Source organism: Rhinolophus sinicus, linkage group LG10 (genome assembly GCF_036562045.2).
Source record: "Rhinolophus sinicus isolate RSC01 linkage group LG10, ASM3656204v1, whole genome shotgun sequence".
NCBI lineage: Eukaryota > Metazoa > Chordata > Mammalia > Chiroptera > Rhinolophidae > Rhinolophus > Rhinolophus sinicus.
In genome coordinates, this window is record NC_133759.1 from 74,792,718 (window position 1) to 74,812,143 (window position 19,426).

The 19,426-nt window shown below is 35.8% G+C and overlaps 1 protein-coding gene across 12 annotated transcripts in view; it reads right to left on the reverse strand.

Moving 5' to 3' along the window:
• RAPGEF6 (Rap guanine nucleotide exchange factor 6) overlaps positions 1–19,426 on the reverse strand; it is a 183,025-nt gene that overhangs the window by 24,896 nt on the left and 138,703 nt on the right. For 7 of the 12 annotated variants that reach the window (XM_074313473.1, XM_074313474.1, XM_019756036.2 and 4 more), the window contains 6 exons: positions 19,112–19,126; positions 16,306–16,546; positions 14,139–14,522; positions 6,465–6,676; positions 4,080–4,203; positions 1,722–1,745 (listed from right to left, as the gene is read on the reverse strand). In XM_074313473.1, the coding sequence (XP_074169574.1) occupies positions 1,722–1,745; positions 4,080–4,203; positions 6,465–6,676; positions 14,139–14,522; positions 16,306–16,546; positions 19,112–19,126 (1,000 nt within the window). The remainder of the gene's footprint in view (positions 1–1,721; positions 1,746–4,079; positions 4,204–6,464; positions 6,677–14,138; positions 14,523–16,305; positions 16,547–19,111; positions 19,127–19,426) is intronic. The other 5 variants (XM_019756037.2, XM_019756030.2, XM_019756032.2 and 2 more) reach the window with 3 other exon arrangements.

Genomic DNA, 19,426 nt, shown 5'->3' on the forward strand with positions numbered 1-19,426 from the left:
AACTAAAAATGATTTAGAAGATCCATATTCTGAATATGAAGTTTTAGAAAGACCTACCAATTTAATTTGCTTTTATTTTCCTTTTTATGAATGCAAAAGGGTGTTATGTGATAAAAATGCATACCTAAGTTTACATAACAGCTCTTTCATCAATTATACGTTTAGTGGTACCTAAAATAATTGTGTGTCCAATAACTGATGTCTGAGATTCAAAGAAATGCAGCAAAATCAAGTCCCAAAATTTAGGAGCAAATTTTAATACAAACATTTAATAAATTTATCTTAGTTTATATTCAAAGAGTGACATACCACAAATCTAAGACATACAAAATTTCTAATAAATGAAAACACTGTTATAAATGACAACAAAATGTCTTCTACTTTAAAACAGAAAACGCTCTGATGTAAAAATGGAAATACTTAGTGTCTGCTAGCATCGTACAGTGCAACCCTAAAGCTGATAATTGGAAAATGTGTTCTATAAGTCACTCAAACACCCCAAATTCTCACTAAGATATAGTGACCAAGTATTTTTCTTCATAATAGTAATGCCAGGAATCAACTTCTATTTTCAGTGAGAAGGACCAGAAGAGACCAAGACATAAATGTGTAATATAGAAGAAAACACATGAGAAATATACAAGAAGGGAGGAAAAAGGAAATTCAAGTTCACCAAGCTTCAACAGAAAACAAGACCACAAATAAGACAGGACTCAAGTTAAAATAAGTGGCTCACAAAAAGTCCTTACATGTAATAAAAGTATCTAACTGCATTATTCACTAGAGTTTTAAAGTAATAAAATTCTTCTTAGGCAATCCCTTCATCCACAAAAACCATCTCTTTTTTCATCAAAAAAAAAAAATCAAAGGATTATATAGATGATTTATAAGATCCTAAACATTCTATGATTCTAAATAGATATCTAGCGATGTATAAGCATAGATCGAACTTATTTGGACAACAAAAGGTGGTAGTTTCTGATTTTATTACAATTTTAAGAGAGATATGGGAGTCTTTAATTAAAAATAGAAATTTAAAATTCAATCAATGCTTTGCGTTTTTAGTTTATTAGTGGATCTGAGGAATTAAAATCACTTATTTCAATTATTTACTAACTCAATTTTATCATATAGCTCAGATAAAGGTTGCCTCTTTTTGGAAAACTGATGGAAAAGTGTAACCTTTATAAACAAACCTCTTACCCATTTTCATACTTATATTTTTATAAAACATGGCATTTGAATAAAAGAAAATGATGTGGCCTCTGGAATCAAACTACTTAGGTTTGGATCCACCATTGGTCAGATGTAAGAATTTAGACAACTACGTCTTCCCCCACCTACACCATGGGAGTAACAGGATTTAATTTATAGGGTGGTTTGGAGATTAAATAATTCATATGAAGTGCTTAGAACAGTGTATGGCACATAGCAAGCACACAACAAGTATTTCCTATCACCACCATCATTTAACTGACCCTGCTAAATTAAAATCTAAAACAGACTTAATGGGACGTCAATAATCGAAAAGACAAAGAAAAAAAAAAAGCTGGTTCTATCACTACGTTCACCTTGTTAGCAAAAGGCCATTTGTCAGGAATGTAGGCTGCCAGGGTTAATAGAACGCATGCTACTTCATGTGCGTGCATTAATGAAAAGGATGCAGTCTATGTTAAGAGTTGCACAACCTCCATTCCAGTTGCATTCACCTCTACACTTACCCCAGACTCCGCCACCTCTTCTTCCTGTAAGCAAGAGCCACAAACATTGAAGCATGTGTTTGAATAGAAAAGCACAGAAAAAAGACAACAGTTGAGAGCCAGAAAAACTATGGAGACAGAATAGAACAGAAAAATTGCACTAGGAAAAAAAACGGTAGCTTAATAGTAAAATGACTTTAGTGGACTGTAGAGGAATAAAATGAATTATGATAGGCACTGCAGGCCAAAAACCCTACAATATTTTAAAAATATGCCTTTAGACAAATTATATTTTTAATGCCTAATTCATCTGGAGGCTTATGCTAATAAAAGCTTACGGAAAAACATTTATTTACTATAAATTGTGAATTCAAAGTGTTTAGGGAAAGAAACCTTAAATTAAGGAGTACAACTTTTAAACATTTTTTGGAAAGGATATTTGAGCTTATTTAAGTGACTGGATGAAGTTATAAGGAACAATGATTTATAATTTAATTTTTAAGTGCAGAAATTTCTCTGACAATGTGTTTTATTAGTAATTATGACCAACAAATTCAACTTAAAAAGTAATTAAAGATATGTAAAAATTTTTACAATACTGTATATCCTTATAGTACAATTGGACTAAATATTGTTTTTTATTTTTATTCTTATTAATTTATTCATATTTTTGCCCCCCCCCAGCCTCAGCGCACCCCAGGCCTGCACCCACTGAGCTCCAGTGCAGGTGGCCCGAAATTGTTTTTCAGTCAGCAAATTGACTACTGTTAAAATTAAAGGGGTTACTTTGTCCACACAACATAAAGTGCACCACAAAACAATTATGTTCTTAATGAAAGATAGCACATTTCAGCACTGGCTGACAAAAGTTCAATCCAATCTAATTATACATGTTTTATTTTCTTCTATACTGTATTCTACTTAGCCCAGGCCATTCATTCACAAGAAAACAGCCAAGTTTATTAATTTCTTCCTCAGTATTTTCATTCTTTGCTCATTTCTGAAGCATAGTCGGCACTAGACCTGCTGGTCTAGCAGGTCACAAATTCATGCCTTCATGCTAACATACATGAGAAAATGAAGGTCCATGTGAGATGCCAGGGAGTGGCAGGGCCCCTGTACGGGGACACGCAACAAGAACAAGAACTTAAAAAACAAAGAAAACAAACCTTCCTCCAGGTTTGCTTTGGTCCCTGGTTCTCACTGTTTTCTATCTCCACAATGTTGAGCAACGATCTACCTCATTACATGTGGTGCTTCTCAGGGGAAGAAGGGGGATGGGTAGGGAAGAGGAAGTCTGACACACCCCTTCCTCCATACTTTGAGGCTCTCTAAACTAGAGCAACTATCAGATCAACTACTTACAAAAACAAAGACTTCTGAACAGTGATTTAAACAAAAATAAAAAAACAAAAAACCAACCCTGACACACACAGATACTGTTTGGTTACAAAAATTCCATCACCGATTTTTAAAGAACCAGTATTTCTGTTTCCTTAGTAGACTACACTTTTTTAAGCCACAGGAATTGTGTTGGCCTCTGTAAATATTTCATTTTTAAAGTTCTTATGTACTGAAGCTATGCACATAGGCCCAGAAGAAAATCAGACCAAAAATTAAAGCCCTAATGTTTATTTACCTTGAAAATTACAATGATTACTGGGAACAACTTCGCAACGTACTTTCTGTAAGTTTCATATAATTTGAGGAAGGCTTTATTATTATAATTAAAAATGAATTTTAAAAAGCATTCTTAGAAGATCAGGTTAATATAGAATAAAATAATATTTACCATTTCTTTTATTAAAGATGGAACATGTTAAAATTTGCACTAAGTTCTGTTAAAGAACTTACAAATAAATAGCAGTATTATGACTTGAGAAAAAGAATATATTTTAGAAGAAGTATGACTTAAATGGAAATAGAACTTAAAAATATTTAGTAAAAATAAAAGACATATACACACTAATACTATAGAAATTAGGTTAGAAACCAGGTGAAAGCATTTGTCCTCTCTGATAACTTCAGTAAAGATCAGCAATTTTCTTCCATGTAAGTTAGCTGATATTTTAAGTAACTAACAATACAGAACTATCTATGTACTCAAAAGCAATGCAGAACTAGGGCTCTTATCTCAGCCAATTATGTAATCCTGGCCATATCACCTAACTGCTCTGAGCTTCTAGTTTCCTCATGTAAAAGAAAGGCCAGTATCACCCATCTTTAAGGGTTCCTGTGGTAAATGATTACCCTGAGGGTGTGTAAAGCACTTTGTACAGCACGCGACAAATGGCAGATGGTCAATAAAGGGAAATCAGGATTTAACTGCATCACTCCTGATGCCGTTCTGTAACACTTTCACACACTTCGAGGCCATACCTCTGTCGGAACATCATAGCTGGGTCCATGTTAGCAGAAGTCATTCGAATAACTTGACGGATTTCCTTGGCAATCATTCTTAGCTTCTCAAAATTTACTAAACCATCTACTTTGGAGTCATTTCCTATGGAATAAAAGTTTTTAATTTTCAAAATTGGATAAAGGTAGCAGAAGTCAAGTTATTATTCTTGGGGTTATAAGACCCTTCTTTCTCAAACTGCCACTTCAGCTTTTAAGATAAACCCACTGATTGTCCCACCCTGCTCCCAGGGAACGACCTATTGGGAGGAGTTGTATTCCTAGAAAGTAATGATTAGGAATACTGGAAAGTGATAAATAGCATAGCATCTAAAACCAATTTCATTATGCTGTAAAATGTGTCACTCCTCAAATCCAATTCTCCAGGTGCTCAGCCACTCTCAGGCAGGTACTGCATCTGTTCTTTTGAGCAGCAGGTTACAGCACTCGAAAACTTAGGTTTTAGCCAGAGGTCACAAAGCATGACCTTTGGGCTTAATTAACCCGGTATGTTTTCTTTGATTTACAATACTTAAAAAAATTGTTAAATGACTTGTCAACATTTAGGACATAGAATATATTCCAGGGAAACAAGAATTTCTGACTTCTCTTGAAGGAAAAAAGGAGGGGTTCGCTGGGGGATTAAATAGTAGGTGTATTTTCCCAAATGGCAATAATTAATTAGAATTAAGAGGTGGCTGTCTCAGAGGGGTAAACAGTTTACAGTCTGCCACTCACTTTCCCTCTCCCAGAATTTGAATTTATAATCATGACTATAACCATTTAACACAAATTCGCTTGTTCATAAGGTTTCATAATTTTTGTTTCTGTTAAGTAGTTGTCTAAGAAAACATTCACATGATTTTCAAAATGGTCTTCCTTTAAGAAGGGAGGAGACCAGACTTAGCCTATTTGCTGGCTTACTCAGTTCAAACCACAAGGCAAAACAATTTATGTTCAAAGGGCCATGTGTCTAGTGCAGTGTGGTTTTTTTCCACACCTGTCTTTAACAGCATGACCCCATTCAGCTTCCATGGCAGCCCCTGAGGTGCCTCTGTGGAACCCCAAGTCCCTGAAGCCAAGTCTGAGAGCCACATGGGCCTGGCACACATGGTGGCCCCTTCTCAGAGTACACAGCACCTATACACTGGACATATGAATTGTTCAGGGTCCCAGCACGAGCCGGAAACAAAATGATCAGGAAAAACACTTTCAAGTCACATGAACTTATTTTGAGGGAGCATGTCAGTGCATCATAGTATCTCCATATGAAAAAGGAGTGATAATGGGGGGGCGGAGGAAGGGAACAGTTTAAGACTAGGCAATCTGGAAAACCCTTCTGCTGAGAAATACTAGAAAATTTGGACAAAAATAGAAAAAAATAAATGTCTGGGGGCATCAAAAAGGTATCAAGGCAGTGAAGCTCTGAAAGAAGAATGAAGATCTGGGGCAGGTTTAGCATTTCCCAGTGCCTGACTCGGGACATCTGCTAACTTCAGAAAAGGGGGATGCTGAGCTGAAAAACTGAGCAGCACCACCCTGACTTCCGAGGTTAGAGGAAACAACTTAAGTTCAGGTGAACCTCCAACACTTTGGGTTGGGATCCTGAAGGGCTATATCCTGGGACTAAGAATGAACAGAATGTAGACTGGGATAAAAGTTCGCTACTGTCTCATACTCTTTTCTGTATTTCTCATCTTTTTGTCTCACCATTCTGGATATTTTCAACCTATTGTCCAATTTATTAATTCTCTCAACTATGTCTCATTTACCGTTAAATTTATCAGTGAGTTCTTAATCCAGTTATTGTTTTTTCAGTTTCACAATTTACATTTATTTTTTTTATCTTCATGTTCTCTGCCAAAGTTCTCAGTGTTGTTTTTCTTGTATCTTTGCACATATTCAAAGTAGTTATTTTAAAGTCTCTTAACACAAATTCGCTTGTTCCCAGGCCCATGTGGCTCTGTCTCTGTAACTCCACAATCAGGATCCTTTGTGGGTCCCTGTCTGTTGTCTTTTTTTTCCTTTGCGTTTTAATCATGTTATCTTTTCTTCTGATGGCCCTGATTATTTCTGACCAAATGGATGTGGTGTATAAAAAATTATAGAAATAATTTGAGGTTTCAGACGATGCTTCATTCAACCAGAGAATTAAAACTTGCTTCTGCCAGGCAGCTAGGGGTGCAACCAATCCAAAATTACCTTAATCGCATTTCCTGCACTTAACTGGGTAAAGCTTTAGTAATATATAATTATTTTAGTGATATATAATCATTAGGGTGAAAAGATGTATTAAATATAATGAATCACAATTCTGTAGAATTAGCTAAAGCTAAACGTGCTAATTTTCAAATAACTTTTAAATACCTTCATGTAGAAATGTCATATCTTTCTTGACAACGGGGAAGAGGGGGATAATTGGAGGCTGCATGCTTTGACTACTAAGAATATTTCTATACTTTGCCATGTTTCTAGATGGATCAAAGAGGTCTTGTAGATCTTGCAGGTGTTTCTCATACTTGCTTGGTAACTTTTCCCAAGTACCTCTGAGTCGGGCTACAGATGCCAGGTTCAAGCCACTGCCAAAGATAAGAAGAAAAACATTAAAAAGGGACCCGTAAAAGAGAGGACTCGGATTAGTAACTTGCATACACCAGGTTTCTCTAATAAAGCTAAAAGAAGCAGGGACATATTGCAATGTGTACAAATAGAGGAGAACCAAGGAATAATAAATAAAAAGCACTCCTTGATCTTAAAAAAAGGGAAATCTTCTTTCAGAGGAACTATATTACTGGGCCTATAGTTGTAGACCTACAGCCTTTATTTTATAGTTTGCATGTAAGTGACAAATAATAATTCCATAAAATAGACATTTAACTAAAAAAAAAAACTTTGGGTATCACAATGTTTTTCATTTGTTTTACTTAGAAGTAACTTGATGGAGACATTATCTGTTTACGAGTGGCTTAAGTAATGCTGAACATAAATGTTACATAATAATCGAGGCAGGTTCTGGGGCTGAGGCTGCCTCCCTTCTCTGAGATGCTGTCCACTCACATCTCTGATTACGATACTTCTGTATCCTTAGGTTCTAATCATGTCCTCTGGGCCTCCATGTATTCAACGTCTCCTCTTTTTTATAGGATTTTAAACATGCTCAGAAGTCCTAACTTGAAAAATAATTCGTGCCAATTAGGTTGCAACTCCTGCCCACTCCTTTACCTCTGTACTACCATCCATAGTTCTCCAAAGCAGGTAACTCACCCTGAAGGCAGAACAGCAATCCCCTGTTTAGAACAATACAACAGAGTCTATAGGCAGATAGAATTAGGTGGGGCTGGACTCTGTTCTTTAGCAGGGAGTGGCAGGGAAAGGAAGATGAAAACAGTACACACAGTGATAGAACATCTTGGTGAGGAGCCACTTAACAGTGAGACAGGAGAGAAGGGAGAAACTCTGGGTTGTAAGCAGCCTAAACCTGCCATCTCCATTTTCTGGAAAGAAGTACAGGGTAAAACAGTTCCCACAAAGCTCAACTCCTGCTAGCCTGGAACACTGCCCTGGCTCCTCTCCATGTGGACCTCCTGCAGACAGTTGGTACAGAAAAACTCATTTCATTTAAAACAAAGAATGAACACAGGATATGTATAACAAGCTGCTATAAGGAAAAACAATTAATTAAGGAACTAAAGCAGAAAAATGTTGCCAACAAGTAAATAAAAACTAGGACTAATCAATGACCTACACATGATTTCAAATGAATTAGTAAAGTAAATAATGAGTTTAATGTAGTGAGATAAGAGCTAAGGTAAAATATAAGAGAAGTTGATTTAAAAAATTATGAAGGTTCAGGGAAAACAATGGAAGACAAAATAAAACCAACAGAGAAGTGAAGGCCTCACTGGAACTTACATAAACAAAAAAGGACACTGCTAAAATGTTGTGCAAATGACACGGAGGAAAGGATTAATAAAAGCAATTCAATGGAAATGGACAGAGTTGAAAATCATGAGAAAGAAAATGCTATGGAAGACAAAGGAGATATGAAATCTGTATAATTGGTATCTTTGAAGGAAACAAAAAGAATGGAACTCAAAAAATATTCAAAGGTAAAATTTGAGTAAACTTTCCAGAAACAAAAGAACTGAATCTATAGACTGAATAGGTACCATATTTCCAGAAAATCTGATACAAACTAAAAAAGATGGAGAAACACCCATGTAAAAGATAAATGACTTCAGAGATAAGGAAAAGAATCTGGGAGTAATCTCAGAAACTTGAACCATTACATAAAATGTTGTGGAGCTAATGTCTATGAAGTTTCCAAGAAATAAAACGTGAGACAAGAATTTTAAAGCCAGACAAACTGTCACTGAAGTTCAAAGGCAACAGAAAGACACTCTGAATATACTCAGGAAATGTAATTCCCACAAGCCCTTCTTCAAGAAATGACTAAAAGACAAACTTCAACCAAGAGATGACTGGAGAGAGTGATGTCAGCATCATGGCAGTACATGACGTCTCTTGTTGGCATTTATCTATGAACAGAAGTGCCTCTGTGGGCGCTGTGGGGCAGCACCATACTCCAAGGGAGCTGGGAGGACCTCGCCCACGGGTGCACCAGGTCCTAGGCAGACAGACTTTGGTACTGATTATGGAATCTACAGGAGACTGTGACGTGGTTCCAGCTCCTCAGTTGTGCCGGGAACGCCTCAGAACACTGGTTTGGTCAGTCACTTACAGACAAGAGAGCCTATGTGGAAGTCCAGGTTTGCAGAGAAGTTCAAGCATTCCGTTGAAGTAAAACAAAACAAAGCAAAACAAGAGTTTGGATGCACTGGAGTGAGTAAAAGGAATAGCTTGACTTTGCTGGCATCACCCCCCGCAAGGTGGCACAACTTAGGGCTAAACTTGATGGCCTGTGATTTCTCCCACAAGGGGAAGGGGCAGTGAATGCTTGGTTTTCCTAGCTGTGTGGAGTGCTGCCAAAGACACTCATTTCTCTCTTGCAGCATACAGAGCATTAAAGTGAAAGCTCCATGACTTTGGGGAGGCAGCAGATCAGGAGAGTGAGATATAAGATTCCTGGAGGGCATTAGAGGGATGCAGTCCCTCCTGAATGCCTCTAGACTCCAACAGAAAGCCTGCTCAGAAGACAAGGGGAAAGCCTCACCCATCGATTCCCCCAACTGACCCATGGGCACCTGCAGTGCACTGTGGACCAAACCCATACCTCCCCCCACCTCTGCTGCTGGCTCCCTGACAGCAAGCTCTGGTAGAGAGGGAGCACACACAGCAAACAGGCCAGAGTCCACAGGCAAAGGAGAAACCACAAACTTGAACGGTAGGCCACCCTCACAAAAACAAGAGCGAAGCTATAAACAACTGATACGGCGCATTGTTGGATCTAGAGAAGACATACAAGCTTCACAATTCTGCCAAAAGAAGGAGCAGAAAGCATGGAAGACATGTACTCATACAACAGCTCGGTTTCAGAATCCATAGCAAGGCTGATGAAAGGGTGTTTTTTTTTCCATCCTGAAGACAGCAGAAATTGGAGGTAGTGACTGCTACCTCAAAAAAAAAAAAAAAAAAAAGCAATGCAGAACTTAAATTAACATGAAAAATCAAGAAAACATGACTTTGCCAGAAGTTCACAATAATTTTCCAGTAACCAAACCCAAAGACATGGAAATCTATGATTAACGTGACAAATAATTTGAAATAACTATTTTAAGAAAACTCAATAAGCTACAAAACACAGAAAGACAATTTAATGAAATCAGGAAAATAATAATCAAAATGAGAAATTTAACAAAGATATAGAAATCACACACACACACACAAAATCAAACCAATATTCTGGAGCTGAAAAATTCAATGAATGAAATGAAAAATGTAATAGAGAGCATCAACAAAGAGAAGAATCAGTGAGGCAGAGGACAGGAATTTTGCAATGACCCAGTCTGAAGAGAAAAACGAATGAAGAGTGAAGAAAGCCTACATAATCTGTAAGAAACTATCAAACAAACAAACAAACAAACAAACAAACAAACAAAACAAAACCCAATATCTGAATCACTAGAGTTCCAGAAGGAGAAGAAAGGGAGAAGGGGGCAGAAAGCCTATTTAAAGAAATATGGCAAAGAACTTCCCAAACCAGAAGAGATCTGGACATCCAAGTTTATGAAGCTTACAAAGCACCCTATTATTTCAATCCAAAACAACTTTCTCCAAGACACAGTATAATAAAACTTTCAAAAATCAACGAGAGAGAGAGAGAGAGAGAGAGAGAGAGAGAGAGAGAGATTTCTAAAGGCACCAAGAGAAAAAAAGACTAACCTACAAAGGAACCCTCACTAAGCTATCAGCAGATTTCTCAGCAGAAATCATATAGGCCGGGAGAGAATGGGATGATATATTCAAAGGGCTGAAAGAAAAAAATTGCCAATCAAGAAAACTCTATCTGGCAAAGTTATCCTAGAGAAATGAAAGAGGACTTTCCTGAAAAACAAAAGGTGGGGGAATTAATCAGCACTAGACCTGCATGAAAACATACAACACTCTGATAAAGGTAGATACATAAATTCAGAAAAATCTCAATACCGTAATATGATGGTGTGTTAACCACTTGAGTATCAAGGTCAAAAGACAAGAGTATCGAAAATAATTACAGCTCCTGTAATTTGTTAATGGATACACACTATAAAAAGGCAAATTGTGATATTAAAAACATAAAAGGGGGGAGTAAAAGGGTAGAGTTTTGTATGTGATTGAAGTTGTTATCAGCATCAAATAGACTGTTATAAAATGTTGTATGTAAGTCTCATGGTAACCACAAAGCAAAAACCTATAGTAGGCTCCCAAAAGAAAAAGAAAAGGGAATCAGAGCATGTGTGTGTTACATGTCGTTGAGCTCTAACCCCTGGCAACCCTATGAATGAGTGACGTCCACAGTATTCTGTCCTCAACAGCCCCGCTCAGCTCCTGTAGACTTAACCTATGGCTTCTTTTATGGAGTCAATCCATCTCATGTTTGGTCTTCCTCTTTTCCTGCTGCTTTCTATTTTCCCTGCATTATTGTCTTTTCCAAAGAACCCTGTCTTTTCGTGATGAAGTATACCACCACGAAATATCACCAATCCACAAAGGAACACAGCAAGAAGAGTAAAAAAGGAACAAAAGAATTACAAAACAGCCAGAAAAATAAATAAATAAATAAATAAATAACATGGAAGGAGTAAGTCATTACATATCAATAATTACTCTAAATGTAAATGGAATGAGTTCTCCAATCAAAAGGCAAAGAATGACTGGATAGATTAAAAAATGAGACCCAACTATATGCTGCTTACAAGAGTGACTTCAGATTAAAGGACACACATAGGCTCAAAGTGAAGGGATGGAAAAAAATATTCAACACAAGGGGAAACCAAAAGAGAGCTAGAGTATCTATACTTATATCAGACACAACAGACTTTAAGCCAAACAATGGAAACAAGAGACAAAAAGGTCATATAATAATAAAGATGTCAACTCATCATGTAGACACAAAAATTGTAAATATATATGCACCCAACAGTGGAGCGTCTAAATATATTAAGCAAATACTAACAGATCTGAAGGAAGAAACAGCCAATACAAAAACGGTAGGGGATTTCAATACCCCACTTTCAGCAATGAATAATCATCCAGACAGAAAATCAACAAGGAAACCTCAGACTGCAACCATACTTTAGACCAAATGGATACATATAGGACATACTATCAGCAGAAAACACTTCTCAAGCATGCACGGAACATTCTTTAAGTCAGATCATAAGATAAGCCACAAAACCAGTCTCAGCAAATTTAAGAAGTGTGAAATCATACCAAACATCTTTCCCAATTACAATGTTGTGAAACTAGGATTTAACAACAAGAGGAAAACTGGAAAATCTATAAATATGTGGAAATTAAACAACACACCCTGAACAACAAATGTCGACAAAGCAAACAAAACGTAAATTAAAAAAAAATCTCTAAACAAAGGAATATGGATATACAACATAACAAAAACTATGGGATGCTGCAAAAACAGTTCCAAGACTGAAGTTTATAGTGATAAATACCTGTATGACAAAATAGAAACATCTCAAATAAATTACCTAATGTTACACATCAAAGAACTAGAAAAAGAAGAAACAGCCCAAAGTTAGGAGAAGAAAGGAAATAACAAATAGCAGAGCAGAAATAAAACAGGGGGCAGAAAAACAACAGAAAAGAGCAAGGAAACTAAAAACTGGTTTTGTGAAATGATAAAATTGACAGCTGTTTAGCTAAAGAAAAAACAGAGAGAACTTAAAATACACTATTTAATACAAAGCAGAACTGACTGACTGACCTGTGTCATCTCTGCTGAAAATTTAATGTCCTTTATGCTCTTTGATATTCTTTAATTAAATATAAGAATACAAAGCAATTAACTTTACATGAAGTATTGATGATATGTATAATAAAATGTTCTTTATAACAAAATGAATGAAAGCCAAGCCTTTTAGCCAAATCCTAGGCCTTTCTTATTTATACGCATCTTGGGGCTACTGCCTTTCCTGAGCTTCAATGACACTTCATAATTGCACTGCTCTACTATTTCTTGCATCAAACCCTATCTCTTTGCATGGACTCTCTTCTTTACCCCCAAACTAAGAATGGTTACTGGGGTATGGTTTTTAATTCTCTACAGTGTTCTTTCTACACACTTTTCACACAGAGATCTCTCTTGGTGTCAATCCATTTTCTTCATGGAGTACTCCAAAATGGAGTCTGTAACTCTCAAATTTTTACTCCATGTTTCCCATACAAATAGTTTAAATTTCTAGCCTTTCAAGTGTTTATCATGGCATCTTTGTTCCCATTTTTAGACCTAGCTGTTAAAAACTGAGAGGTAGGTGGTATAATTCCTGCATTCTATAGGTGAGAAAACTGGTCTTCATTTCCCATGAGAGAGTCAAGATTCAAATGCAGGTGCAGTTGATTCTAAACACTCCATCTCTATTCAATACTCTTTTTACAGCGTCTAGATCAAATACAGCCCCTGGTTAACTTCATAGTTTCCTATTACCATGACAGATTTATGATTTAAACAGTGCCTATAAAGAGTCAAATTTTATTTCATGTGAATACTAGGAACAAATTACCATTAAATTCTGAGGAATGTATGTAGACAGAATTCGGTAAGGTGGAATTATGCTGATGTGTGTGTGTGTGTGTAACATATACATGTATGTATTATATATAAAATATATATTACATATATGCAAATGTCCTTAAAATGGCCCAAACTACACCCCCCACCCCCCTTTTGAATCAGACTTGCTTTAAGAGGAATCTGTTGATCAGCAATGTCCTGGATGAGGGTCAGAAAATACATTACCTGGACGGGCTTCTCACAATGAGAGGGGATAAGGAGGAAGATTCCCAGGAACTCATGTAACCATCCACAATTCCTGGGCTTAGGAATTCTGAAGGACTTTTATGGTTCTAATGACCTACCTCACTTGAGGGGCAACACATCCAGTGATACCTCATGCAGTGCCTAGGAAACAGGAAGAGCTCACCAAGAGGCTGCCATTACTATGACTATTGTTGTTTCAAAAGAGCAATTTTTAAAGCATTGACACCACGCTGTGATTTTTCAGTGCCAAATCACAGTGAGGAAGGTACTGCAAGATGCACAGTACGGAAGTCTGATGACAAAGATCAGCTGCTGGGCACACATCCAAAGAGGGCACAATCCATCAAAGGGGAGAAAGGAGGAAAATGGGAAGGCAATCACTCATATTCACCAAAAACAAAGTTTAAGTAACAGAAAGGTGGAGGAAACAAAGAGAGAAAAAGCTAGTTTCACCAGAGTGGAAAATGTATTAAATCTAACAATACTTCAATAGAAATATATTAATTGAACTTTTCTTCTCTTAGCCATTTAATACCTCAGCAAAAAAATCAGTCTCATGTCTAATATCATGACAAAGCCATATACCAATATTTGTACAAACTTACCTGATTATTGCAAACATGGAATTGAAGTTCTTACATTCTCGACAATGAAGTGCAATTTTAATAAAATGCTTAACAATCTTCATTCGTTTAAGCTGATTTGATTCCGTTAAAATCTCTGAGGCAACCCAGAATGTCTCTTGGTTTACAATGTCCTCAAATTCTTTCAAGTGAGTATTTCCTGTTTTGGACTCTAACTTAAAAAGGTCATCAATGTATTCAGTAGGCTCGATATTACGAAACAGATCAAAGTCCCGCATGGACAGCTGGGTGGCCAGTTCGATGGTGCTGAGCTGCAGCATGGAGAGCTGGCTTTCCTTAACCAGTTCTTGAGCATCTTCATCAGAACATAAGGTTTCTGTTTCCATGTTATTTTTTAAATAATACCTAAGAGGCAAAAAAATTGTTTGTATAAATGATTTCATATTTGTAAGAGCACTCTCCCTCTTTATTATTGTCAAAATATCATTATACTGTTAAGAACTCTTTGCCAAAATGTTAGCAGACTATTCACTTACTGGTGAAATGGAAAATTAACATTTTAAATGAGAAAACTTTAAAGAAGTTGTTCTGTTATTGTGCCAGTTGTTATCCATTATGTTAAAGAGTAAAAGCAACGCTGATCACGCTCTGAACGCAGTCACTTTATGAAACCACTCACGCTGTGTGAACAATAGTGTGTACACTCTTGAGGATGAGGGCTGAGGGCATCTGATACACGTGGGTGGGGTGGGGGTGGGGGACTATGTAAGTATGTGTTCAGGGGCAGCATGAATAAACACCTGAACCCAGACTGTTTATATCTCTATTCAGAAGTTGCTGCTGTGCTCATTTCCTTCTTTATTTCTAAATTTCCAAGAGAAGAGGAATAAAACCCCTAAGAGAGGGGATACGCTCCCACTAATGATTTCTCCTTTGTTAAAGACAAAACCTCATTCCAGCAAATGGCCTTGATCAGCAACCATAAAAAAGACCGTTTTCCTTTCTTCCTTTCAGATCAACAATTCTATGGCACTTGTATCTTGTATAGAGCCGGTGCCAGGGAAAAGAGGTAACATAGTATATACCACATGTAACTTACTTCATTCTTTTCTAATTATAACTTATCTAAGTCTAAATTTGTGTCCATCTACTTTCTACGGTTAAGGAAATATACCTCTTTTTCTTCTGCCTTTATACTGCTCACATGCCTGAAAGAATACCACAAATTACAGTGTTGAGACTCATTATACTATAGATAATAAAATTATACCTAATATGTATAGAGTATGCTATGTTTATTAACTCATCTAATTCTTTTAACATTCCTATGAGGGATGTTCTATTACTAATATCCCAATTCTAGTTATGAGGAAATTCAGGCACAGAGAAACTAAATAACTTGTCCAAGGTCACACAGCCACAGCTAGGATTAGAACTTGGGCAGTCTGGCTCCAAGGTCTCATGCTCTTAACCACTACGTACAGTCAGCAAAGCAGAGTTAACCCTCTCTCTGTTAACAGCAACCATGACGGACAGTCGTTTTAAGGTTTCTAAGATCTCATTCCACACGTGAATCTAAGCTCACTAAAAGATTACATTATTCTATGAGAAAACCACTAGAGGAGAGAACAAATGTACTACTGCACCAACATTTTAGTGGATCAAATAATTTTCAGAGCACATTTTTAAAAATTAAAAAAAAATTTCACGCATATTCATAAAAAGAAAACTACTTAGAAAGAGTTGTGAAAATTATGGATTATTCTGCCCAAAGTACATATTGGTCATATTAAAAACAAATTGATAAATTAATACATATACACTCAGATACATGTAAAGATACGTATCATTTAGTTTCCTCCTCTATAAAAAAAACAGGAATTGGACTACATCAGTGGTTCTGAGACCTTATTTTAGCCAGAGGGATAAAGTATTTTACCAAGTTGTCTTCCCATTCCTTTTCCGACTTTTGGGTAGCCCTAATGAGGATAAGAAAAGCTGAAAAAAGAGAAATCCTACTTTAATTTTAGAGAAAACTCAGGGGCCCTCACACGATGTTTCTACTTAAAATATCCATTTGAACAAGGAATCTTCAAAAACACATCTAACAGAGTGGAGCGGGTTGGCGGAAGAAAGGGGGGGAAAAGCACATCTAGAAATAAGTACATTCACTAATAAGCATGTTCACCTTCCATTAAGTTGAATTCTATCAGCTAATTTGGAGAATTGGTCCGGAAGTCTTCTCTGTTTTATGACACCCTCAGGAGTAACAGAAACTTCACAGAGAGAATATGTGTCGGATGCGCCAGTCAAACCAAATTCATGAACAGCATGACAAACAACTTCTTTAGCTGTAGTGTCTTTACTGATGATAATGTAGCAACTTTGTTGATCAGCTTTGAAAACTCTTATAACTTGATCAGGAATATCTATATAAATATAAAAATGTGTTGTTATTTTCAAGAAAATTACTCTCTTCAAAAAGCAATCTGAAACACAATGATCCCTCTAAACAGTGAAATACACATTTCTGTTTCAGGAGGTTGACAGAAATCACTGCTGCCTTTATTGATAAATAAGTGTATCTACCTTTTCAGATGACAAAACACTAACATGCTCATAGAAAAACACAAAGAAAAAGATAAAAATTAGGGTCGTACTACACATACAATCTGGAAGCCACAATTCTTTTCTAAACATTTTGATGTCATTTTAAATATTTTTAATTATCCAAACCCTTAATTAATGATAGGCACACATTTCACTTTCTATTGTCTTGCTGCTAACATACTGTACCATCTTCCGAGAAGGAACACAAAGTTGTATATTTTGCTAACAGGGTTAAAAAAAAATCAGACTCTAGTAAAGTCATTTTTCCCCATGCGACGGACAACTGTCATATAGTCACACAAGAGGGATTCAGGCATCATAAATGGGCACCTAGGACAGACCCACAAATGAGGTTATCCAAAAGGCATTCCATAACCCAAACCCTGATGAATTTGCCAAGGTAATAAAAACGCCACCTTGGAAAACATTTGAGAGACAGAGAAAAAAATTATCTGCACTAGTATCAGTGTCAGTGTAAACCTCTTTTCCTATTTCAGAATTGTTACATGTATAATATATATATATATATATATATATATATATATATATATATATATACTCTTTACAAATATTAATTAATCGGGTGAATGGTAAATAGGAGGTTAGAATAAAGTTGAAGCAGGAAGAAAATGATCTAATCAGTTCAAATTTTAGGCACAAAGCTAGAATACACATAAAATTATCATCCTGGAAGGGCAAAACAGACATTTAAAAAGAATCTTTGAGGAGTACTGCACTGGTTAGTTTTATGATTCCTGTTTCATTAATGAAATTCTTATACACTAGGTAAATGAGTTCAAGAAAAAGATTCTTATCATGCTTCCCCGAAAATAAGACCTAGCTGGACAATCAGCTCTAATGTGTCTTTTGGAGCAAAAATTAATATAAGACCGGGTCTTACACGTATTAATTTTTGCTCCAAAAGATGCATTAGAGCTGATTGTCCGGCTAGGTCTTATTTTTGGGGAAACATGGTAGATAGCTGGACTTTCAACCCAAAGGCAAAATTTCTGGAATGTTAACTATAATCTTGCATGAGTAAAATTTAAAAACGAGATATGTGAAGGACGCATGTATTGATGCTGAGGTTACACTACAAATGAGAGAACTTTTTATGTATTTAAAATGACCATGAAAAACCAAAAACAACCGAAAGACTCTTCATTCTGCTTTAAATTGTTAATTGCTGAACAAATATTTATAGAGTGTCTCTTTGTGTCAACAGTGTTCAAGTGATGAATTTACAGTAATAAATGAGATGAACAAAACCTCTGTTCTCAGGGATCTGCTGCATTCAAGGAAGTGGTGGTTTAAGGAAAGACAGATAACGATCAAGTAAGTAATATAATCCACAGAGTGAAAAGTACCACAAAGAAAACACGGTGGTGGTACAATGGTATACATGATCAAAGATTGGCAACCCTATCTTATTAAGAACAACCAGATAATAAATATTTTATGTTTGCAAGCCAAGAGGCAAAATAAATAATATTTCATAGTTTCTTATATAACAAGAGAAAAAACAAATTTCCACAGGTTTTTAACAGAATTCAAAACATAATAATGGAAACATAAAATACGTAAAGATATGTAAACACGGAGGTTTAGGCAACACTGTAAAATGTCCACTAAAAGAAGACTGGTTAAATGGAATACCAGCTGTTTAAAATATTTTGGTAGAATGATACATCCTGATACAGAAAAATATTCAAGGTATATTGCTAAGTGAAATGGGCTAAGTGGAAGAAAACTATAGCGTATCATTTGGGGAGAAAGGAATGATACACACAGTTTATGTGCACTAAAATTTCTGGAAGGATATACAAGTAAATGAACCATTGTTAATTCTGGGGAGTGAAGACTTTGATATTCTATCCTTTCTCTGCAGTTTGATTTTTTAAAAACTGTAATTATATGCTTCTTTATAATTAAAAATCAGTTAAAATAACTCAGACTTGCAACGTAGAAAGAATATGAAGTTTACTAAATATTAAAGAATATATTTTTTTTAACAGTTTGTGCTATTAAATAAAAAAGTAAAAGTAAAGCTATTAAGTAAAAGTTCCATATGCAGACTCGGAAAAAAAATCTGAAGTTTCAAAATCCTTTTAGACACACACTGACTTCTTTGATGCCTCATCTTATATCAGGTCAAAAATTCCAAAAAACTTTTCATAGTATAGCATGATGCTATGAGTACAAAAACATATATATTCAAAGAAAATGACTAAAAGAATACATGCCAGTTTACATTGGCAACCTTTTAAGTGGATAGAAAAGTTCTGTCTCCTACTTCATTCACTTCTTTATCATTTGACTTTTAAAAAATAAAATACTACATACAAACATAAGTAATAGAAACCAGAGGCCTTCAAGATACTTACAGTAAAAACCAACAGCTGTAGGCAGCAAAAACAAAGCAAAACCATAAAAAAGTCAGCAATCAAAAGCAAACTATTCAACAGTTTTGTAGCTTTGTACCTATTTTCTATTACAATAAGAACTTTAAACATGCAACAGCACATAGCTGAGATCAACACTAATGAAAGTTAATCTAACTCGGTTGATGACACACATGGACTGCAACATGTATGTGATGTACACAGCTGATCTAAAATTCAGTGCTGTTGTATATAAAGAGCTGAATTTAAAATTAACTGGTAATGAATATTTTATTTAACATAAATATAAGTAGCACC